This window comes from Canis lupus, chromosome 22 (genome assembly GCF_048164855.1).
Source record: "Canis lupus baileyi chromosome 22, mCanLup2.hap1, whole genome shotgun sequence".
NCBI classification, from domain to species: Eukaryota; Metazoa; Chordata; class Mammalia; order Carnivora; family Canidae; genus Canis; species Canis lupus.
Window position 1 is genome coordinate 13,055,202 of NC_132859.1, and position 26,006 is coordinate 13,081,207.

General features: G+C 34.7%; 1 protein-coding gene across 3 annotated transcripts in view; it reads right to left on the reverse strand.

The window, feature by feature from the left end:
• Positions 1-8,830: 8,830 nt before the first annotated feature.
• Positions 8,831-26,006, reverse strand: part of DIPK2A (divergent protein kinase domain 2A) — a 30,515-nt gene continuing 13,339 nt past the window's right edge. For all 3 annotated transcript variants that reach the window (XM_072792395.1, XM_072792394.1, XM_072792396.1), the window contains exons 2-3: positions 16,545-16,848; positions 8,831-11,681 (exon numbers count right to left, since the gene is read on the reverse strand). In XM_072792395.1, the coding sequence (XP_072648496.1) occupies positions 11,350-11,681; positions 16,545-16,791 (579 nt within the window). In that variant the 5' untranslated portion in view covers positions 16,792-16,848 and the 3' untranslated portion in view covers positions 8,831-11,349. The remainder of the gene's footprint in view (positions 11,682-16,544; positions 16,849-26,006) is intronic.

Below are 26,006 nucleotides of genomic sequence, written 5' to 3' on the forward strand. Positions count from 1 at the left end.
TAGAAGAAAAAAAATTAATGAACGTGTCTCACTTTTTCAAATTAGGCTTTTCCATCCTTTAAGAATGATTTTCAACAGTCTCTTATTTGGAAACAGTCTAAAAATGGTTGGAGCATTTCTTCTTGGTCTTGTTGGAGACAGGAGGTGAATAGATGAAGGATAAGTTCCTGTGGTCACAACTCTTCTTCTTTATCTAGTATCTCATTTATGTAACTCCAGGTACATTCATCCACAAATAGAAATGCCCTCCAAAGAAAGGACAACCTCTCAAAGTGTGGTAACACGTACAAGCATATATTTTGTTCAGCTCAAGGCCTGGTGCAAACTAACTTTTTAGTGTCAAAAAATAAAATGGTGCAAGGCAAGTATTGAAGATCACATCACAGACATATATTTTTTAAAGCATCAAGTTGTCAGAAACTTGCCAAAAGGAAACAGATATCACACACACTGAAAAATCTTGCCAAAAACTTGAACAAAGTTGAAAGATCTGCAGACCCATAAAATTTTTTGCCAGTAGCATTAAATATAACCTAAGGTGGCATATAAACTCAAAAGCTAATCTCATCCGATGGGTCATTTTCTAACGTGACTTTAGAGTATCTTAAAAGCAAACACAAAACAGACATGAACGTTACTTTTAGCAGTTGTCAATATTCAGATTTAGAATTTTTATTAAAACCATATATAAAGGGTAAATAAAAAGTTCAAGGCTTGAATTCTTGGTTTTAAAAAATCACTTTTTTTTATCCCTATAGAAAGCACCAAAAAAAAAAAAAAAGCAGTAAGTAAATGTTTCTTAGTTAAAACAATTTAATGCTAGTTAAGTAAAAACTCTTATGAAAAAGAATTGCTGGGAATTTCAATTGGGATCCAAACTACTGACCTGTTTTTTTAAAAGGCTTCTTCATGCAAAATAATATGACATAAATAAATGTTATTTCAAGGACCAAATTATCTAGTTAGGTTTTTGACAGCCTGGACAGCATGTCAGAATAACAAAAACATTGCTAAAGATCTAGAGAACTTAATATTTTTTTTTGCCATGAGCACTAAGATTCCTCTAGTTTTTAGAAATGGTAACAGCATACTTATAATTCAGAATTTAGTTTTATGAATTCAGTTAAGGGTGAGCAAATCATTTTCTCAAAATCAAAACTGAAAAGCCTCTACTTGAGAAAAGTATGCATTGCAAGAAAAAAATTAGAATCTAGTGAGAAATTCAAAGATACTTCTTATAGATTAGAAATTACCAGAGCCTGGGGGAAAGGGGAAATAGAGAGTTATTACAAAAAGGGTAGAGTTTTGTTTGGGGTGATGAAACATTTTGGGAACGATAGTGGTGATATTTGTACAATACTATGAATGTAATTAATACCACTGAGTTGTACACTTAAAAATGGTGAAATGAGGGTGCCTGGGTGGCTCAGTCGGTTAAGTGTCTGCCTTCAGCTTAGGCCATGATCCTCGGATCCTGAGATCCAGCCTTGCATCTGGGTCCCTGCTCAGTGAGCAGTGCTCCCTGAGTAAAAATCTTTAAAAAAGGGTGAAATGACAAATTTTGTTGTATATATTTTACCACAAAACATGAAAAGGAAGAAAAAAAGACTCATGACATGCAGGGAAAACAGCACTATAAATCATCAATTATAATATAAATATTTCTTTGAATTAAAATTCATATCTCAAATTAACATTTGTTGTACAATCAATGGTGTCTTATACTTGCTGTTTGCCAGGCAGTAGTTGTGAAGCAGAGGCATTGCCTGCACATGTTCAAATTTGGTTGCTATTCACATTATTATTGGAAAGATAGAATCCTAACACTTCACTCAACACACTATTTAAGAACCATTTCTGAAGGAAAATGAGTCTGTTTTTTTGTTTTGTCTTGTTTTTATCTGAAACCTATTACATCTACTGATAAATTCATGAAAGTGCCAGCATAAATAATTAGAGAATTGGTGACTATGGCTTGAAAAAAAAATTCTAATGACAGTAATGAAGAAATATGGCTCTGAGAAATATGACTGCACCAATGTATTTGATGACACAGATGATATATAGTGTGGAAAAACATGTATAGCAAGGGCTCTGGACAGAAAAACTGAGTTAGGAGAGTTGCAAACTCCGAATAAAATGTTTTATGAAGGGGCACCTGGGTGGTTCAGATGGTTAAAGCGTTTGCCTTGGGCTGGGGTTATGATCTCCAGGTCCTGGGATTGAGCTCCAGGTCTGGGATCCAGTCCCATGTCAAGATCCCAGTTTAGCAAGGAGTCTGCTTCTCCCTCTCCCTCTGCTTCTCCCTGATTGTGTTCTCTTGCTCTGTCTCAAATGAATAATAATAAAAAAAATATTTAAAAAAAAAGTTTTGTGTATACCTTAGCCAATCTGTTTTGCTTATATTTACCTTTTAGTATACATACCAAAAAAAAAAAATCTGAGCAAGCTATTTCAATTAATATAAATTCTAAGTGATAAGACTCATTGTGAGATAGCTTACTTAACACGGTGTTTTTAACCTCCCCCCATTAGGAGTATATAAAATAATGGTGTCCTATAAGTAATGGCATCTTAATGGGCAAGGGAGGGACACCTGGGGGGCTCAGTGGTTAAGGATCTGCCTTAGGGGGATTGAATCCCCCATCAGGCTCCCCAGGAGAGCCTACTACTTCCTCTGACTGTGTCTCTGCCTCTCTCTGTGTGTCTCTCATGAATAAATAAAATCTTTTAAGAAATGGGAGAGGGATAAGAATAAGCAGCTCACAAAAAACTAAATGGCCATCAGACTCATTGAAAAGATGGTCAGCCTCACTGAGGCTGGAGCTGGAGTGTTCCGGGAAGACATGGACTTCCTACTCATGTTGGAAGAACAGTCTAAGAGCGGCATTCCTGGTGGGTCTTCCTCACTGCCCCAGTGACTCATCTAACTGGTAAGTATGGGAAAGGGAACTGATTGGGTGTAGTTCAGCCACTTTCTCTCTTTCCTTTTGGGATATGATTGTCTTATGAATCACAAATTCTGTTTCTTCATCTATGTTTTCCAAGGAGACTGCTAATGGCAGGTCTGTTATTTTCCAATATTGTCCGTGATAAAAAAGTGAGGAAGATTAATTCTAGGATATAGGATTCAGAAAACTGTTGTTATCACAGATACAGGCCAATCTGTTCAACAGCTTTATCAATAGCATAGGTGATACTCCATGTTTTGATTCCTGCATCTGCCTCTTAATTTGTTCTAAATCAGACAGGAACATAAAGGGGTGTAACAAATCAACAAATTATTAAGGAGTGCAAATAAAAAAAAGGACATAATATTTAATTTTGGTAAAAATAAAAAAAATGGTGTTGGCAGGTAGTAAGAGATCCATTTGCTTACAGTTTTGGGAGTATAAACTAGTAAAGGCCTTTGGAGAATTTAGAAGCTATATTTATAAACATACACATCTGTAAATAAATGAATAAATAAACAAACACATCTTTGACCTGTCAATTTCACTTCTTACAGAAGTACTCATACATGTACAGGATTATTTATATAAGGATGTTCATAACAGTAATGTTTAATAGTGAAAAACTGGACATGATTACCTAGAGAAATAGTTAAAACAAAATATGATGATTTTTATGCAGAAATACTATGCAATAATTTAGAATAGTTTGGTCAACTGCAACCCATGGGCTAAACTTGGCCTGTTTTAATGGCAGAATTTAGTAATTGTAACTAAGACTACATAGCCTGCCAAGTCTAAAATATTTATTATCTGATCTTTAAAGAAAATCTTTGCTGTCTCGATTTAAGAAAATGAAATAGTCATTTAAACTAATAGGCTGTGAGGTCAATCATGAAAAACAAAACTGAAAACAGCTGAAAGCTCACATGATCCCTATTATATAGTAAGCATGATCTTCATTATATAAATAATCTATATGTGTGTTTACATAAATCCAGTCCAACACAAACAACATTAACAGCAGTTACTTATTTGAGGGAAATAAGGGCTTGGGTAGGGGAAGGGAGCTGATTTTAATGTGCATATATTCACGTATTCCTTTTGGACAGTTTTGTTTAGTGTAGACATCAAAAAGGGCAAAAAAAGGGTGGGGGGTGGCAAATTAAATGTCCGGATCTATCCAGGAATTTCTCTTTGCCTTCTGTAGGGTATCCAGTATCTCCACTAAATCCTTGCCTAACACCATGTTTTGTCAAGCCAAGAGTTAAACTCTTTATCTGACTCTACCATTTTTACTGGGACTGTCACTTTCCAATGAGGAGGGTTGAGATGAAGTGGTTTATTAGTAGTAGTAGTAAGATTGCATATTTTGCCATGTCTTTTCCCACTGTGTTTCCTCTTTTGAGAATTCTCAGTAACACTTAAGTTATACAAACTGGTTCCATTTAATTTTGATCAGATAAACTAAGGAAAATTCTAAGTGAAACCATGAGCTGAAAACAAGTAGCCATACCTAAAGTATCATGGTAACTTACCTTTTTTTCTTAGTTTTGATATTTCAAAAAAAAAAAAAAGGTGAAAAAATAAGTTAAAGAATGAGAATTAACTTCACCAAAAGTTTGTGAAGTTTTTGCCTGCTGATTATAAATTATTATTCTATAAAGCAGGAGAAACTGGAATCCCTTAAAGTTATAATTTTGAATCACATCTTTGGCAATTTCACCTAAACTACAAAAAGTTTTCCAAAAATATCTGCTTCTCCCCTTCTGCTAAAAGGATTTAATCTGAGGGATGCCTGGGTGGCTCAGGGGTTGAGCATCTGTCCTTGGCTCAGTGCATGATCCTGGGATCCTGGGATGAAGTCCCATATCAGGGTCCCCACAGAGATCCTCCTCCCCCCTCTGCCTATGTTTCTGTCTGTCTCTGTCTCTCTCATGAATAAATAATCTTAAAAAAAGCAATTTAATCTGAGTTATAAAGAGATAAAAGTCATGGTGGTCATGCACGGACAGCAAGAAGCCAATTTTTAATTCTTAAATGAAGCTCCTTCTCTCTCTGGGCAAACCATCAATGTTTATTAAAATACACTTGTATACTGCTTTGCAGCTACAGTCTTACTCTACATTACCCTATCTGTCCAGTAAACTTACAATAGAGTCAAAGAGGAAATTCAGAGTTTCCTTGATGTGAACACTGTCTCATAGACGTTAATTTGTCTAGGGTAAAAACTGGTAACTAGTAAGAGATTGAGACTCTCCTTCTCAGAAACATCTAAGTATACATTTTTAATTGTTTCCTCACTTTTTAATTGCCTTTTCTCAAATGACTTAAGAGAAACATTATATTGTTAAGTGTAAGATTCCTATTTATTATGGTTTGAATAACAGCAAGTGACTTTTTTTTTTTTTTTTTTTTTTTTTAGAGAGAGAGAGAGAGTGTGCATGAGAGGGGTGGGGAATGGGGAAGATCAGAGGGAGAGGGAGAAGTAGACTCCCCACTGAGCATGGAGCCCAACACAGAGCTTGATCCCAGAACTCCCATATCATGACTTGAGCAGAATGCAGACACTTAACCAAATGAATCACCCAGGCGCTCCAAGATAGAATCTTAAGTAGGCTCCACAACAGCATGGAGCCCATTGTGGAGCTTGATCTCATGACCCTGAGAGCATGACCGGAGCTGAAATCAAGTCAGATGCTTAACCAACTGAGCACCCTGCAAATGACTTTTTTTTTTTTTTTTAAGATTTTACTTATTTGAGAGGGGAGGAGGGGCAGGGAGGGAGGGAGAGGGACAAGCAGACTCTATGCAGAGCGTGGACCCCAGAGCAGGGCTCAATCCCAGGACTGCAAGATCATGACCTGAGCCAAAATCAAGAGTTGGCCACTCAACCACCTGAGACACCCACGCACCCTGCAAATGACTTTTTAAAAGAATAATTGATCCTCAAAACTTCATCACATCTAAGAGTGAAACAATTATCATTAACTAGTTCCATTAAGGGCACAATCTGCTTGTAACTCAACTCTTAGCTTATCCTACTTTTCCAAACACTTGAAAATAAATGGTCTGAAAATCATTACATAAAATGACCACAAAAAATATATATAGTGTCCCAGTAAAAGTGAGAAAATCAAAGAAACTCAACCCATGGTATTACTATAAAAATATAGGCATTGATTTAAAATAAACTCTAAAAGGTTGATTTTTAAAGTTGCTGATGACAGCTAAAAACACAGCTTTTAAAGCAAATCTCAGAAAATATATAATTTGGGCTGGGTGTGTTTTTCTCACCACTCCCTCCCCACCAACTCAGTATTACTGATTATTCAAAAAATGGAAAGACAACCTCCATAAACATCCTTGGAATGCTGCAAGTATAATGAAGTAATTTAGGTAACTAAAAAAAAAAAAAAAAAAAATGGATGAAGACATATTACAGGAAACTAAAATAAATAAGAGTACAAAAAAAATTAGAGTCCACTTAATGACATTGGAGGGCCATTAACTTTCAGATTAAAATGAAATACTGAAAGATCATTGCTTTTGTAGTCCTGTCTTCATCTAACAGCCTATAAGACTTCTTTCAATATTTACTTAAACATGTGATACACATAGAAAACGAAAAGCTAAAATTAACAAAACACCATGCCTAACTGTTGAGCTTAGTTTTTAATGTCCCCTTACAAGGGAGACTTTTTTACGAATATATATTCTTAGAACTTAGAGTACAGGACAAGGCCTACAGTTTCAACAATATCTGTGGGATTAAAAAAAGGTGAAAGTAAACAAAATTTTAAAGGCTGGTAGATTCCCTAGAGAAAAGATATTTGTAAACTCATTATGGGAACAGTATTGTGGGAACAGTAATCTTACTATATAGATCTAAGAGAAGTCAAAGGGAAAAAGATCTTACTCCTTTATGAGATTTTGTTTTCAAACCTTTTTCATGTCTCTTCTGAACCCTGACTTCCACTTCTTGACCTTGTCTGTATCTCACTTGGGATTGCACTCTCATTGCACTCATAAATCTCCTCCAGTAATTTATAGCAATTGAGGAAATGCATATGAATGTGTTTTACAATTATATATACATATTCTTTCCTTAAACTATAACTTCTGATTCTCAAGAGCTGCAACATGGTATATAGTAGAAAGAATATTGAAGTCAATCAGAAAATCACTGTTGAGACCCAGGTCTGCCACTATTTTTGTGATCATGGGCAAGTAACTTTTCAAAAGAAAAAGAACTAAAATAGGGATGCCTAGGTGGCTCAGTGGTTGAGGATCTGCCTCTGGCTCAGGGCGTGATCCCAGGTCCCGCAAATGAGTCCCCTTTTCAGGCTCCCTACGAGGACCCTGCTTCTCCCTCTATGTCTCTGCCTCTCTATGTCTCTCATGAATAAATAAAATTTTTAGAAAAAAAAAAAAAACGAGAATACTCTTACTCAAAATTTAGACATGTAGTTAACTTTGTATAAAGTATATAACCCAGTATAGAATAGGTACTTTTGTTTTTTTCCACACATTAAAACAAAGTACACACTAAAGTGGATGAAGTTATCTAAGATCTTATTGTTTAGTTGTTCGAATCTGTTTCCAGTTTTAAAGTTGATTTGTTCGAATCAGGATACAAAGGTGACATTTCCATTTATTCTGTATGTTAAGATTCTTTTAATGTGAAATTTGTTAAACAAAACCAAGTCACTTATCCTGCAGAATTACCCATGTTCTAGATTTTGTTGACTGTAGGTCCATGCTATCTTTTAACACTTTTCCTTGTGTTATAGATCTCCTATTAATAGATCTAGGGGCTTGATCCGATTTTTTTTTTCCTTTTCTTGCCAATTTTTTTTTCTCCTTTTCTTGTGGTGCTGGATACTTTTCTTTGAGTCACAGTATAAGGCACATCATTAAGATTGACCAGTGTGTTCAGGTCTTGTCATCTTCATCTATCCATACAAAGTTCCTCATTAGCTTTTCAATTAATGGCTTCAGTAGCAACTGATGAACATTGTCTAGCTCTCCTTTTATTAGGAATTATGAAATGGTGATATTCTAATACTCCTTCTGCATTTAACTGTTATAATTCTATATATTTTATGAATTCTTCTGGTGAATTATTTGATTACCCTGGGGTAAGGCAGGATGAATGCTTCTTTGTCTCCAAGTTACCAGTTAGTTTGCACACTAACCCCTTAATATCCTTCTAAAGGTGAATGGATTGGTTTGTCTTTGTTTGCTGTTAGTATTTTGAATGCATAATTTACATATTTACAATGTTTTGGTCCATTTTAGTTATTATCCTTATTGATCATCAAATTAAATCCCTGTATATAGCCAGCAGGATCTTGAGTTTTTGAGAAAAGACAGTGGTATTTGAGAATTTTCCTGCTTTGGTGATGCTGAGGTATTACTGTTAATTTTTAGATGTAAAATGGTAATGTGATTTTGTTGGAAGAGAAATGTATATCTCTGAATCAAATAACATTTCAGATTTGCTCAAAATAACCTGGGGTCAAGTAAGTTGGGACATAGATGAAAGAAGTTTGGCCACATGTTTGCTAACTTTTGAAGTTAGTATAACCATAGTTAACTATTGTTCCTTACATTATTCTCCTGTATACATTTGAAAAATCCCATGTTTTATTTTATAACTCCCATTTCAGCAGTAAAAGTTATCTATTACAGAAAAGAGTCTACTACAGAAAAACAGAAGAAAACACACAAACTTTAAGTCCAGCACACTACCAACTGGATAGTTTCTGAAAATGGTATCATAATACATGCAAAAGGAAAAAAACAACTTATCTACACAACCTCACTTTCCATTCAAAAACATTTGGATATTTGAAGTTAAGAGATAGTCTGAAAAGTGTGATTCTTAAAGTATTCTTTATTAAGATCATTAAAAGTTGTAGAAACAACTTTATATTATAAAGGCACAGGGAGACAGTTCTGATAAAATATTCAAATTAAACAGTAACTTACAGTACAAAAGACAATTTTAATGCACATACAAACCCCAAATGTCTGATTCAAAAATATTTTACTGTGTCTATTAATGGGCAATGATTAAAAATATAAATTGCTGCTGTATAATAAATATCTGATAGTGAACATCTTGATAGCAAAGTGAACAAAATATTTATTGCTTTTCACGTACATATTTTTCCCTGTAATTTAAAATTCCTAATTCTTTTACTATCTTCTCAACTTTTTCCAAGGATAAAAGAAATTCCACATAATCTCATGGGGGAAATGGTAGTTTTAAGAACTACCTCCAGTAGCAATCACTGCTGGCAGTATTTTCTCACTTCCTTTTCTGCAATCACAATCACTTTTCCAAAGTAAGATAAAGGTTTGCTAAGCCGCATAAAGACAACCCTCTGTGACTGGCATTCTAAAGTTTGTAATGAACACTTATCAAATATAAAAGGTGCTCTGTTTTGAAAATGTGTATTTTATTTGAAGTTCTGAGTAATGGTGAATGACAAATAATTTTACCTGCTCCCCTCAAAAATTTCTGAAGTTGTAAAAAGTCAGCTTTAGTAAAATTTCTAGGACTTAAGTGTTTCTTTGAGGGCTAGTTGATACCTGTAATATATGGATGTATAGAAATTAACATAATGCAATCTATTTTATAATGGAGAGACCTTACTTTTCTCCTCCCAGTTTTATACTGGGGTTAACAGTATTCATTTCATCATGCTTTTTTGTAGCAACCCAGTTATAGATGGTACAAGTAGAATTTCTATCACAACAGTAAAATAACATGAATGTACCATACTAACTCAATGCTATCTCAACTTAAATACCTACATTGAAGTATTTGATAATCATTGTAAAGTTACTTAACCATATGTCATGTTCAGACAGTGTGTAGCAGCTAGTAATGTGCCTGGCACAGAGTTGATGCTCAATAAATAGTTGCTGAATGAATGAAACAGAAAAGAAAAACTTGGCTTTGGTTGTGCATATTTTAATCACTTTCTGATTTAGAATAAAGTCAGTTTAGAACTAGATACTGCGTACTATACCAAATTTTGCCATAAGTTAAAGCAGTAACTAAAAAAAAAGTTATCACCTATGTTAGTGATAGTCAATTTATATACTGTAACTTTTTAAAATAGCCCACAAATTTCACATAGTTGTTAATTTTTATCCAAGTATTTAAATTTGATGTTTTGATGCTTAACAATGGGGTAATGAAGACCAGGCTGGGCAGACTGGCTAAACTATGCTTTTGAATAAAAATTACTAGTCCATCAATAAATAAAAAGTTATGATGCCCAAATAAACTCAAATGATGACTATACTGTGTTAATTTCTGTTACTACCAATGAATATAAAGTAGGATATCTTGAAGTCACATATGCTTGGAAGCAGTAGCTTACCTTTGCAACATAAAATAACCAGTAAGATGTGAATGTAATAATGACATAGTATTGGAAGTGTGACAGTAAGAATATGTAGGTGATCAATTTTAAAGTCTAACCGTGACACTAGATCTAACATTTCTTTGGCATATGCATTGGACTATATTGGACTAGTTAGCATTTAAAAAATACTGTTGTTTTTTTTCTCAATCAAAATTAACATAAAGGTGTAGATTGCTAGTATACTCTTCTTAAAGCCTTTTAAAGGACAAGATGACATTTTGTAACATATGCCAAACTTCCGTGTTTAGTGTACACTTATAGGCATAGAGGGATGTAACTGTTAAATAACCTTGAATGATTTCATGCAATGGTGAAACCACAGAAAGTGGGGAGAAAAGTATTTACATAATAAAATATTCAGCTCTCTGAAAATACAGTAAACCTGGGAATCTTGCCCTACCAGGAAATGTGTACCGCATAGCACTGAACAAAAGCTAGTTCAAATTTAAATAAACACCTAGAATAACCTGAATGTGTGAAATTTAATAAAAAACATAAAAATGGGGGGAAAAATACCTACACATCAGAAGGAAAAAGTGGCCTATAAAACAGGCCAATCTAACTTGACATTCAAAGTAAATGCAAGAGATTCACAAAATCATGATAGTAATGCAAACTAAGTCAAATACCAAGTACCCTTTGATACACAAGCCAATGTAACTATCAGACTCATTTCCAATAGCTTCACAATATTTAATAATCCACTCAGGCATTCAAGGGAGCAAAGCAGTCAATGATAGCTCAAGTCTCCAAAGTGTAAGAACAAACTTATTTGCAGAAGCATCATGTGATTTTTGAAGTAATGTCTTATTTTGATGTTAACATAAGATATCAGTGCAAGGTTTATCATTCTCTGAATGTATTACTTCCAAATTTCATTTTTCCAGATAGTTTTTGGTGGTTTAGTTTTAGCCAGTGCTATTTAAATGGAGAAAAGAAAAGTTCACCATAGACTACCTCACATTGTTACTCAATTGTGCTAGGTATTCACGCAGTTCTTTTGCAGCCTGGAATCTGCCATAGCGCTTCTTTGGGTTGGCACACTCGTCCAGCAAGGCCTCTAGACGGCCATCTTTGGCAATTTCACTTGGTGGATCATGAAGAAGTCCTCCAGAAGTGCCACGCCAGGTGGCATGTCTGGATAAGAGGTTCTGACAAACAGCGTAGTAATTGTGGTCCACAGTTGCACGAGCACAAAGAATTTCTTTTGAAAATGATAAGCAAGCCTCCTTATCACAGTCATCAAATTTGCTTTCGTACCACACATCCCAGTTTTCAGGTTTATCTGTAAAAGGGGGAAAAGCAGAAAGAGAAAAATACATTTTAAGAGAGTTTCCATTCCTTCCCAAAATATTTTACTAATTAACAGAGTAGTATTTGTTCCTAAAATTGTATTATAATTTTAAATACTGAAATTTATTGATTTATATATAAACATGGGAATTCATCAATGCCAGGGCAAAAATCAGAAGAGGTCTCTAACTATTGAAGGGTTCAGTCTAGATGGAAACTTTCTATCACATAGAGAAAGTGCCACACAGAGAAGCAGGACGCAATGCTTCAAGAATACAGAGAAGCAGTACTTCTGCCTGGCACTGAAGAAAGCTGTGTAGAAAACATGTGATTTAGGTCTTTACTAAGCAAATGTGAAAATAAATGAGGGAAAACTGTATTTTGGGCCCAGTATAGTTTGTGCAAAGGCATACACTTAAGGGTTTGTTCAGCTGATTCAGGAGACAGTAATAAGTTCATGGAGGCTAACCTGTGAGACAGCTACCTGGGGAGATGGTACAGATGAGGCTACGAAGAGATGATTATAACAACCTGTAGTCCAGGAAAAAAAGCCAAATTGTAGAAACACAGGAGTTTAGTTTTGAGTAAAGTTTAAGGTTCTAATTGGATGGCAAGGTAGATACTATTTACATACTAGTATTAATATTTTATATATAAATAGAGAGTAAATATAAAGTAGCTATGAGGTATTCAGGTGGGTATATCACATATGCAACTAGAAATAGACTTGAAACTTAGAGGACTTAAAAAAAGAAACTTAGAGGACTTTGAAGTCAGAGGTACAGTACACATATTTAGAACACATCAACATACAGGTGCTTAATGGAGCCAAGAGAAGAGCTGTATTATATTGGAAAGCATGTTCAAAGCAAATGAAAAAAACAAAGACAGGGCAGACCCTTGGAACTTAAGGGGTTGGCAGAGGAAAGATAAGTGAAAAACATTCATTCAGCAAGTAACTATTTGCCTACTCTATAGCAGGCAAGGGTATATACTGGTAAAGAAAATAAATAGATGGTTTCTGCCCTCACCAGCTCACCAGCTTACAATCAACTATGTGAAACAGACATTAAATAAATAGATAAACAAATAATGGGAAATGCTACAAAGGAAACAAACCTTTTTATAGTAGAAAGGTTTATGAAAGAAACAACCCTCTAGCATTAGATATACTGGTCAAATGTAACATTTAAGCTAAGGTTCAAAGGACAAGTAGTTAGCTGTATACAGAAGAAAGAGGAAGCATTTTTTAAAATTTATTTTTATTTTATTTAAATTCAATTAATTAACATATAATGTAATATTGGTTTCAGAGGTAGAGGTCAGTGATTCATCAGTCTTAAAGAATACCCAGTGCTCATTTCATCATGTGCCCTCCTTAATCCCATCACCCAGTAACCCATCCCCCACCTCCTCCCCTCCAAGGAACTTCAGTTTGTTTCCTATGGTTAAGAGTCTCTTATAGTTTGTCTCCCTCTCTGATTTCGCCTTGTTTATTTTTTCAAAACTCTTTCTCTATGATCGTCTGTTTTATTTCTCAAATTCCACATTTGAGTGAGATCATACGATAATTGTCTTCTCTGATTGATTTATTTTGCTTAGGATAATATCCAATAGCTCCATTCACATGGTGAGATGAGGCATTTTAGGCAGAGGAAACAGTATATAGAAAAGCCCAGAAGCAAAAAGGTTCATTCAAGAAACCAAAAGGCCACTGTAGCTAAAGCATCAAGGGCAGTAGACAGTGGAGTATTAAAACTGAACCAGATTGGGCCCTGATTAAGAATTTTTTTCCTGGGGATCCCTGGGTGGCTCAGTGGTTTAGTGCCCGTCTTCGGCCCAGGGCGTGATCCTGGAGTTCCATGATAGAATCCCACATCAGGCTCCCTGCATGGAGCCTGCTTCTCCCTCTGCCTGTGTCTCTGCCTCTCTCTGTCTCTCATGAATAAATAAATAAAATCTTAAAAAAAAATTTTTTTTCCTTTCTTTCTCTTTAAGGTTCCTTTTAAATATTAGAGAGTATTAGTCTACTTTTGTTTGAAACATTCACATTCAAATGTTACAAAACATAAAAAATTCGTTCACCCTAAGCATTTTGTAATTTAAGTATAATTAAGATACAATATTATGTTAGTTTCAGGTGTACAACATATTGATTTGCCAATTCTATACATTATTCAACGCTCACTATGATGCTGTCAACTGTCACCACACATTACTACATAATTGACTATATTTCCCATGCTGCACTTTTCTTCTTTTGACTTACTTTGTAACTTTAAATTTATATACCTTTATCCCCTTTATCTATTTTGCCCATCTCCCCTCTGACAACCATCAATTTGTTCTCTGTATTTAAGTGTCTGGGTTTTTTGTTTGTTTTTTCCTTTATTTTTTTATATTCCACGTAAGTGAAATCATAGTATTTGCCTTTCTCTTTGTGACTTATTTCACTTAGTGTAATACCTTCTAAGTCAATCCATGTCATTGCAAATGGCAAGATCTCATCCTTTTTTATGGCTAAACTTTCATTTTGTGTATGTATGTGCGTGTATATCATATGTATATGTGTGTGTATCATGCGTGTATACACACACATATACCCACCACTCCCTCTTTATCCATTCACCTTGAATTCCTTCCGTATCTAGGCTATTGTAAATAATGGTATAGCAAACACAGGGGTGCATTTATCTTCTCAAATTAATGTTATTGTTTTCTTTGGATAAATACACAGTAGTGGAATTACTGGATCATGTGGAATTTCTATTTAATTTTTTGAGGAACCTCCATACTATCTATTTTCCACAGTGGTTGCACCAATTTATATTCACATCAGCAATGCATGATGGTTCCCTTTTCTCCACATCATTGCCAACAGTTGTTAATTGTCTTTTAGATACTAACCCTTCTGACTAGTGTGAGGTATTATCTCACTGTGGTTTTGATCTGCATTTCCCTGATGATTAGTGATGCTGAACATCTTTTCATGTGTCTGTTGGCCAGCTGTATGTCTTCTTTGGAAAAATGTTTAATTGAATTCTCTGCTCATTTTTTGATAAGATTACTTGTTTTTGTGGTGTTGATAGAATGTAAATAGGAGCTTGATTTTTACTTAAAGAATAATGGGAAGTTAACCCTACCATGAGACACTTGGAAAGAATTGGTGAGAGTTAAAGTAGCACTGGGGCAATGTTCACTGTATGAATATACTGGTGTGGCTGTGTTCATCCAAGATAAGGAATTAGTTGGTATAAAATTGTGACATATTATTCCAAGAATGTCTGCATAAAAAAAGTTACAAGAAATTATTTTTTTCAAAGAATTTTTTTTTTTAATTTAGTCAGGAGAGACACAGTGAAAGAGAGAGAGAGAGAGAAAGAGAGGCAGAGACATAGGCTGAGGGAGAAGCAGACTCCATGCAAGGAGCCCAATGTGGGACTCAATCCCAGATTCGGGGATCACACCCTGGGCCAAAGGTAGACACTTAAGTGCTGAGCCACCTAGGTATCCCAAGAAATTATTTATACAAACACATTTCAGTGTTTGTAAATTTGTAAAGTTTTGAAAATTTTAAAAGTTTAGGCAAGTTGCACAACTTTGTAAGTACACTAAAAACCACTGAACTGTACATTTTCAAAAAGAAAAGAATGGTATAGGGCAGCCCCGGTAGCGCAGTGGTTTAGTGCCGCCTAAGCCTGGGGTGTGATCCTGGAGACCGGGGATCGAGTCCCACATCGGGTTCCCTGCATGGAGCCTGCTTCTCCCTCTGCCTGTGTCTCTGCCTCTCTCTCTCTCTCTCTCTCTCTCTGAATAAATAAACAAAAATATTTGTATAAAAAAAAAGAAAAGAAAAGAATGGTATAAGTTACTGCAACATTCACAAATGTAGGAAGAAGTGGAGAATAAAACACTCCAGCAGGGTGTTTACTCCCTGTAGGAGGATCTATGTGGCAAGTCAAGAAATAATAGTTTCGTGAATATGGAATCAGAACAAGATACTGGGAAAAATCAAGTATTTAACAGGATCAAGGTAAGATCATGCCACATCTAAGCGTCAACATAATAAAATGCTGTTGTTGCTTTCACTACATTCCCCAGGTGCCACACATTTTTGGACTGGGTTCATCAAAAGATCCTTATATGACAGGGGAGAAGATTAAAAATATAAGACCCTCACACCATAAAACAACTACCTTTCAGTTTCTTTTATTAAGTAGATTAATTATAGAGTTACAGGCTTTGTCCCTGGCACTTTAAAATTCCTGTGCCATTTAATTTTCAAAAAACTACAGAGAGTCTGCCCACCTATACCTACCATACAAGCTCATAAACCAATGGAGAGCTAAGTTTGGGAAAGATGTAATATCAAACCAAAGTTAGGGGTCTGCAGTGCTAGAAATTATATAAATGGTTAAAAGAAAAAAAAAATCACCACAGGAACCCCAGAAAACAATGCACAGAACATCACTGTAGTGACCCCACAGAAAAATAAGACCTCCATGAGAGCAGAACAGTTTCTCTGGTAGTCTGTAACTAAATAAAAACCTAATTCTTCATTATACTCCTAAACTACAGAATGTAGATTAGATTGTAAGAAAAAGATGTGCACATACACACACATAGACACAAAGTATATCTGTGTCTGTTTATATCCAAAGGATATTTTATGAAACATGGAGAAACTGATTAGGAGTACAAATGTAATAAACTGGTATGCATTTACTGATACTGGTCAACTAAAACAATGAGGCAAGGCTTCCATCTAAGAAGGAAATTAAAAGTTTGTTTCATATAAATATAAACTTTGACATAAAAAATGTATACAAGAAGCAAATATAAGTTATGTACTTACTTTGTCTAATTAACCTTTTGTCAGCAACCAAAACATTTTCAGCATCCACAATGATTACCTTCCCATCTCTAGGACCAACTGCAAAATTGTCAAAGCTGACATCCAGGAGGTAGAGTGCAAATTCAAAGTCATTGTTTGTAAGTTGCTCTGCTATTTCCATTAATTGCCAAGCGAGGTCAACTCGTTTCTCCCATGGTGCATTAAAGTAACTCCACAGTTCTTCTCCAACATAATTTACAGCCACCATTCTTCCACAAGCTCCAAGATATTTTGCAAATGGCCAACCTTCATCAGATGGAAAACTCTACAAAAGAATTACCTTAATATTATAAGAGATTCAGATGAAAATATTTTAGGTCTACCCCAGATCCTCTCAGCAGACATTGTTACTAGGTATATGCTTGGATGTTCTGTTATATTCAGGAGCTGAAAAGAGATAAACTTGATTTCTTTTCTAATTCTACCATTACTAGGGAGGGACCTGAAAAAACTTAAATAGGTAACTTTACATCATAAAGCTAAAACAGAATAAATAAGTCTTGCTTATCAAATTGCAGAACCAAACTGATAAACATATAAGGCACCTTCCTTATTACCAAATCTAGAAATATTTACATTTTCTTGTATCTTTTTGACTTAAGTACAGTCAACCATCCTTACTTTTGAATGAACAGCACTGCAGGCCTATTAGTCAGCAAGTATTTACCAGGCACCATGCACTGTGCTATGCTGGCAATTAAGAGTGAACAAAACAGAGGGTCTCTAAAATACAAATTTTTGAAGAGAAGACAGATACTAAGCAAATAATTTTGAGTATAAGCAGTGTTAGTTACTAAGAGTAGTATAGGCCCTAAGAGAGCATGCATTTATTTATTTATTTATTTATTTATTTTTAAACAGAATTATTTTTTAATTTTTTATTTTTTTATTTATGATAGTCACACACACACACACACACACACACACACAGAGAGAGAGGGAGAGAGAGGCAGAGACATAGGCAGAGGGAGAAGCAGGCTCCATGCACCGGGAGCCCGACGTGGGATTCGATCCCGGGTCTCCAGGATCGCGCCCTGGGCCAAAGGCAGGCGCTAAACTGCTGCGCCACCCAGGGATCCCCCTAAGAGAGCATTTAATAGAGACTTTACCTAGCCCACAAGCAGGCAGGGGTACAATTTACAGAGAGATTCAAAGAAGTGTTTCTTAATGTACACCCAAAGGTTGGTTAAGAGCAATCTGATATCCTATTGATGCAACCTGCACTCTACGTACCTTTCCCAAGTCAGTCTCGTTTCCCTTTCTACTGCCACTATATTTTCTGTTCACCTTTAGTTCAATTTCAAAATTATTTATTCGCTTAATCTTAGCAAGGTTTCCTAATGGATTTTATAAACACTGGGAAAATTAATATCCTAAAACAAAAGTCTTTTGTGTTGATGAACAAGTCACTTTAAACTTAAAAGTAAGGCTTTATCTAAGATCTTTCCAGTGCTAAAATGACCACCTACAAAATAAGCACTGTGGTGCAAAAGGATGGGAAGTAAGGTTTTAAACTTCTTGGAAAATAACATGACTACATGAAGTATAGAAGAAGCCTAGCACCTTTCCTTAAGTTGGGGGGAAAAAAAATTACAAGATGATATTTACACAAACACTGTAACAGAAACAAAGCAAGACACTGCAGAATATAAATATAGATTACTTCAATTGCTAAAAATTGAACAATCTACATACATTTAAAGAGCTAGCGATGAGGCTCTTCTTATGAAAATAAGTAATATTAACTTTACCTTGAACGTTCATAAAATTGAAAAAAAGTCAGTAATATCCTTAATATTTTTATCAACTGTAAAACAAAACGTTCTTAGAACTAAACTTGATCCGTAATTACCTATTTTCATTTGTGCTTCCTTTCAACTATGACTATTAAGGCATAGTAACTATAACTTGTTTCTTTAGATGTGTAACTTTCTAAAGATTTTATGTATTTATTCATAAGACACACACACACACACACACACACACAGAGATAGGCAGAGACACAGGCAGAGGAAGAAGCAGGCTCCCTGCAGGGAGCCCGGTGCAGGACTTGATTCCAGAACTCCAGGACCAAACCCTGAGCCAAAGGCAGACCGCTCAACCACTGAGCCACCCAGGCATCCCCGTATATGCAACTTTCTTTTAAATTTTAATATCTGCAGTTTTGTGATAAAACACTAATTATGTAAATTAAAAATTTAGATATGATAGTATGAATCTTTAAATATAGTAAGTGAATTGAGTCCATCTTAATTCAAAGGCAACATCCGATTCTTTAGCAAGAAGGAAGAGGGAAACACATTTCTCATCTTATACATGAGAATTTTTTTTTTTTTTTTTTTTACTTCCTTGGGTACTGGGAAAAGTGAGATTGCTCATGTCCAATGTAAACTGCAAAAAACTGTCTGCTAACCAGGTTATTTTCAACTTTTTCTCTCAATTTTAAAATGCTTCCTTGACCTTGAAAATCTACACAAATTGCAAAAGATTTAACTCTTTCCCATTAGTATTCATGTACAAAGTCCCTGACGTAAAAAAAAGGGGGGGGGAGGGAAGACTAAAAATTGGTAATATATGAAAATGAAATTGTATAGTTTTGTCCCACAAAAAAGTAAAACAAAATTCCTCCATACATTATTGGTATATTATTCACATGCCATACTGTAAAACAGATACAAACATATCTTTGTGAAAATAAAATGGTCTTTGACAACAGGAGAAAAGGGAACCCTGCCAACATCTGCACATGTACAAATGCCTCCTTGTTTTTGGAGCCTTTCCAACTGGCAAATGACAGTCAAATATACACTTCATTACCCAAGTCCCTAATAGGAGAAGATAAAATATATGAACAAATGTCACATTGAGCAATTTTGTATTCATACAGTGATTTCTGACAATGTTAACTGAAATCCTGTTATGCCTCATTGTAAGAGCACTACAATTCTTTCATATAGCTTGTTACCTAATCTTTTGGAAGAACTTTAATAAATGAATCCACATTACTACTAGCTCAGATGACAAACATTTTTATTGTATAATCAAAATAGTCGGATTTCATTAATGATTAAGGAATTGTATTGAATACACTGTAGTACAAAGAAAATGCTCAAAGGAAGCCAAAACATAATTTTTATTTAAAACAATTCTGGCTTAGAACCAAATTATCATAGTCAAGCAGAGTTTGAGAGTTAAAATGTTAAGATGTAACAACATGGATTTGTTAAATATATCGAGCAATGAGAAACCTAACTTCTTACTTTTTGATTATCAAACTCTCAAAGGGCAAAATAAAATCCAGTGTAGCTGGAATAAGAATTTATTGCTGAGATCCACAGTTTTTATTTTAAAACAAATCTTAAAATCAGATTTTCAAATTGCCTACAACAGGCACGTGGTCTTCATAAAATGTGTGTATTTTAAGGAGTTATTTACAACTGAGAAAATATGTAAAATACTTTTCATTTGAAGGAAGGAGTCTTTAAACTTGGAATGGTTTAAATTCTAACTGGACTGGAGGCTCTTGAATTATCTGTCCAGGGCTTTAAATCAGGTGGAATGTACATCGAGGTGTAATATGTAAAGTTTTTAAAAGTAAATTATTAGTTTAAAATTCTACGGAGGTATAAAATAGTTATAAAACTATGTATTTCCTTCCATCACTGTATTTTTTTAATTAAATTGGTGAGCACCCAAAGACAACTTCTATGATTATAACTACCAATGTAAAAATTAAAAATGGAAACTTAAGATTAACACTCTCAACTGGTAAGATCTTATGATCCATTAAATGTCTCTTGTTATGAAATCTAAGATAAATCAGTATGTCCCTTTATCTCTCTCTCTTTTTTTGGTAACAGAAAACTGCAAGCTACCTCTTGGATACCATAAAACTCAATACTAATAACAGTATTACAAGCAGTGACAGTAGCTTAAAGCCAAAGTTTCAGAAATAAGTAAACAAAACCACTAAGGTCATTTTCCATTTTAAAAGAAAATGAAATCAAGGTGACAAAATGCACATACTTGATATTAAAATAACGATTAGGAAATTTAGGTATTTTATATTCTTTATGGTATATAACATTTTATAAAATTTGATATTTAAAAGACAACAGAATATACAGGTAAATAATGAACTTGAAATCACAAGGGGAGCTTGAAGGTCCACCTTCACTATGCATCTCATAAATGTGACTGTGGCAAAGCCAAAACTTCTTAGAGTTTTAGTCTCTTCCTCTGTAAAACTGGAATATTTGTACCACCATATATATTCATCAAGGCAATCCAAGAGCCAAAGGAAAAAAAGAGTATGAAGTGTACTTTGCAGATTTATACTACCTTATAAAGAATTGCTTACCAAAACATATTATCCTTCCTATTTAAATAAGAAGTCCAGGTATTCATCAGGTTATGCTTATTTTCATATTACATACTAAAAGTCAGCTACAAACAATGAACAGCTTCCAAATATAGTCAAGAACCACCAAATTAGAAAAGCATCACCACTATCCTCTAGCAGTTTCTAATTTACAATGAAATATATAAATTAGCTACCAAACTTTAAGAAGGCTTACTGCTATGAAAAATGTATAGGGCATCCACAAGCACCAAAAATACAAAAAAAAATTAAACCTTGATACCATGTATACACATAAACTTAGCATTGTAATTTGATTTTCATTTATATGAAAATAAATTCTAAATGCTGAAGTAATCTATCATCTATTTATTGATCAAAACCATCATGTTAGGTTATGTGATTCATAACGGGGATATGAAATCTAAGAATTCTTGAGTTGGAAGTACATGAGTTGTAAATCAAGTTCAATCTTACAAGCACAGTTTAAATGATTTGCCTAAAGTCATACAGATAAAAGAGGTAAAGTCAGGCTAGCTAATACAACCCCTCAATCCACTATCTTCATGTTTCAGAAGTTTCCAAATTTTGGAAAAGTTAATAGTGCATATATTGCATACTCATGTTATGGAGAGTCTGGGAAATATTATGTTGTGAATATAATGTAAGCTTATACATCCTAAATGGGATAAAGTACATAAAAATCTCATGTGTTTTTATATTTTTTTAATTTGACAACCCCTATTTTTTACAGGTTTTTAAGTCTGGAATTGCAATTAAGGGATTGTAGGTTAACCCACATTTCACTGACTGCTTACGCAGCTAGAGTAAGAGAGAGTGTCACTGTAGAATGAAGAGAATACAAGTTTTGTATAAAAAAATTCTAGATCTACCCTAACACCATCATGAAATGCTAAGTAAACAGTTGTAAATAAACAGTCCCTACTCTCAGGAAGCTTTTTTAACTTGAGTTGGGAGAAAGGTTACTAAATACACATAAATTATAAATTACAGAATTTATTACAAATTATAAGTAGAGTATGGTGAAAAAGAAACATAGGGATCTATTTCAGATTGATAAAGGGCAGCCTAAGAAAGTGCTACTTAGGCTGAGATCAAAAGGATGAGTATAATATTAGACAGACTGGGGAGGGGGCAGTAAGAATGTCCTAGGCATAGCAGAGTCAGAAACAGTATTCTCAGTACTGAAAAAAAGGCCAAAGCAGCTTCAGAAAAATGGATGAGGAAACGGCTTGAGGTAACAGTTAATAAGGGGAGGTAGGGATCAGATCATGTTGGGACTTAGAGAATGAAACTCAAAACTCCACAACATGGTTGATGTGCTTTGAAAAATAAAAACCCCAAAGCAACCAAAAAAAATAAAAAAATAAAAAAATCTTTAACATTCAGAAACATTGTACATACTGGAATTTAACAAATATCCTGTGATATATAATGCTCTTCTTAAAACAAGGTTTTTACAATACCACAATACCCTTTGATGAATAACCACACTGTCCTACCAGATTAATAAGATCATTTTATTCTGTCAGAACACAGTCACTTTAAAGACATACAGCATGTGAGTAAAACTGATAGATTAAAAATAAAGTCAACTCTAGAACTTGTGATCTATTCTTTTTCCTTCCTTACATGACCAAAAGTAGGGTTTGCATACTAAATTTAAAAGACTGGGGCACCTGGGTGGCACAGTGGGTTGTTTCCAACTCTTGGTTTCAGCTCAGGAGGGGATGGATCTCAGGGTTGGGAGAGCCAGCACCTTGTTGAGCTTCCTGCCCAGCTTAGGAGTCTGCTTAGGACTCTCTCTCCTCTTCTGTCTCCCTCCCCCACACTCACTCCTGCCCTCCCGAGTGCGCTTTCAAGTGCTCTCTCTAAACTAAATAAATCTTTTTAAAAAAATCATACTTTCTTTAATACAAGATATGAATATTTTATAAAAATGCCATTTACTTCCTCACAACATTCCATTAAAAGGAACATAATAACTTTGTAGTTTGCCTAAAGAGATATATTATAAGACATTTTTTAAAGGAGGAAATTCCTAGTAAAAAGAGGCTGACTTGAAAAAAGATCTACTAATAATCAAAACATACAATCTAAAATCTAGTTATAGGTTTTCTACAGAACTAGCATTTCTGCACACACACAAATTTAAACTTGAGAACACTTATAGAAAGCAAATGTTATCAAAAGAATAGAAAATGCTTAAAGGTTCAATTTAAGTTTCAAATTATTTTTAAAAGCCCAAATCTGAACAAAATCCCATTGTAGTAACGCATGTTATAACAGCTGTTCATAGAGATTAGTCAACCATACTGGTGACAGACTAATGTGTTCACAGTTTTGTGAACTGTCTAGAGGGGGAATATAGTAAAATTACTGGAATGATTTAATGGTTACCTAATTTTTACTAAAATTTCTCTAAGACCGTTGCTTCTTAATTTTTACTGCTAAATAGTGGCCAAAATCCATTGTAAATACTGTAGAATCTTAATAATCTCAAGATTTTTCAAGTTACAGGATATGTTCCATTTATTTCATTAAATCATTTCCTGAATGCCATTTTCCACCCACCTAGAATTCCAACAATATTAAGCAATGCCTTGAAAATAGCAAGGTTATGTTATTTCTCTGAATATCATATCCAACAGCTGTTTCTAAAATTGGAAACTAATGTCAAAACGCATCAACAACAAATCTACATAAGTTTAATAGAAATTAATAAACTTTAAAACTAAATAGCTTAATAAATGCACCCCCCCCAACCAAAAAAAATAAACATCTGGCCAAAGAGATGCCAATTAGTGACAACTTAATTAATTAATGCCATTTAAATATGCATAAATTTACTAGTCTCAACTGATGCTTTACCTACAGTCACAATCAGCAAGTGTGATCCACATTTCTAAGCTGAAATACCTATCTACAAACACTATACTCAAACATTTACTTCTAGTAAGACAAAACTTCAAAGAAAGAAAAAGGATATAATAAGCTTTTTTGGACCCAATAACCCAAGAATCCTTCCTTGCTTTCTTTAGTCAAGACCTGATTTCTTTAAAATCTGCCAAGTACTAACTTTTTTTTTTTTTTTTTTAAAGATTTTATTTATTCATGAGAGACACAGAGAGATGTAGAGACATAGGCAGAGGGAGAAGTAGGCTCTCTGCAGGGAACCCCATGCGGGTACTCGATCCCCATCCTGGGATCATGCCCAGACCTGAAGGCAGATGTTCAACCGCTGAGCCACCCAGGCGTCCCAGTAAGTACTAACTTACTCCCCTGGTTCCTTTAAAACATAAACTGAATTAACTTCGCCCTTCCAGAAAAAAACAAACTACCCGCTAGTAGCACAGTATCTCTCTCTAGTAAACCTGGTGCCTAGTTTTAAGATTTGTTTTCCTGTTGTTGCCTTAATTCAATATATACAAGACAAAATTCTTGGTTCCCCTACCCCAAAGCCATTCCTTCTCTGGGCTTACACATCATAAGAAGGATACACATCATAAGAAGGAATTATTCCAGTAGTTGCTCAGACCCAAACCTCAGGAGATATCCTTTATTTTTCCCTTTCCATCTTACCTTTCATCAGCAAGTCTTGTCAGCTATTTTTCCAAAATATTTTGGTTCTGACTTTTTATAACCTTCATCGCAACCATCTTAATCCAAAGCACTATACTTTCCCATAATCTCGCAAAAAAGTTTTTCAGATTTCTATCTTATCCTTTACAACCCATTCTGCCAAACCAAGTCCTACTAAAAACACCTCTATTGTTTCACATTACCCTGAAAATAAAACTCTAAACTCATTAAGTATGGTTACACAGCTGTATTAGGTATGATCCTTGTCTACCTCTATGACCTTATTATACATGCTTCCTACTCTTCTGGATTTGCCATATCTCTTGTCCAAAAACACTCCGCCCTCAGACCTTCGCATTACTGGCTATATCTCTCATCATCCACTACTCAGCTGAAATGTGACTCTTCCTGACCACCCAATCTAGAGTATTCTATCCCCAATCCAATTCTCTATCACAGGAGTCTGTTTTGTTATTTTTATAGTACGTAAAATCTGAAATTTCCTTTGTTTTTTGTTTGTTGCCCGCACATAGCATCCCAGAACACATCGGCTGCACGAATTGTACCCTGGCCTGCCATCTTCACTGTATCCTAAGGGTATATAGATCAGTTCCTGGAACTACTGAGCAATGCCACACAATTCTTGCCAGATCTTTTCACTTCAGTTAAAAATCCAAATGTGCTCTAGAAAGGCAAAATATGGAGAAGACCCTGAAGCATCTATCTTTTAAGATTCTGTCTCAGAGTCTAAGAAATTAGACCAGACTTAACCTTTTTTTAATTATCGCTTGTTACTGTACTAATTAGAATTACTAAACTATAATAACTTAGAGAAAAATTGAATTATTTGCTTTGTATTGCTGAATCTTTATCTAAACCCTATTTTCTACAATATTCTTTCTATTCAAAGTAATTCGTATGGGACAAATCCCTAACCCTCTTTTTAATTACTATTCAAAAAACCTATAGCCTGAAGCAGCAACTACATAGGTATTTATGATGTGTATATATGTAAATAAGTTAACATTTCAAAGTTTGTCATAGGAAGAGTAAAACATATATTTCTAAGATAGATGTCAACATAATATACTAAAGAAATTTTCAACTCTAGGTATCTAAGAATGAAGTAAGTTGATCTGCAAAGTAGTAACATTGTAAAAAACCTTTCCAATTAAAGATATTACATATATATTATCTGAATAACCCTATCTCCTTTAATCTTTAAAACAATATTCTTATAAGTAACTTATAATTCCTATTTTATTGATTAAAAAACTAAGGTTCTGGGATCCCTGGGTGGCGCAGCGGTTTGGCGCCTGCCTTTGGCCCAGGGCGTGATCCCGGAGACCCGGGATCAAGTCCCACGTCGGGCTCCCGGTGCATGGAGCCTGCTTCTCCCTCTCTCTGCCTGTGTCTCTGCCTCTCTCTCTCTCTGTGACTATCATAAATAAATAAAAAAA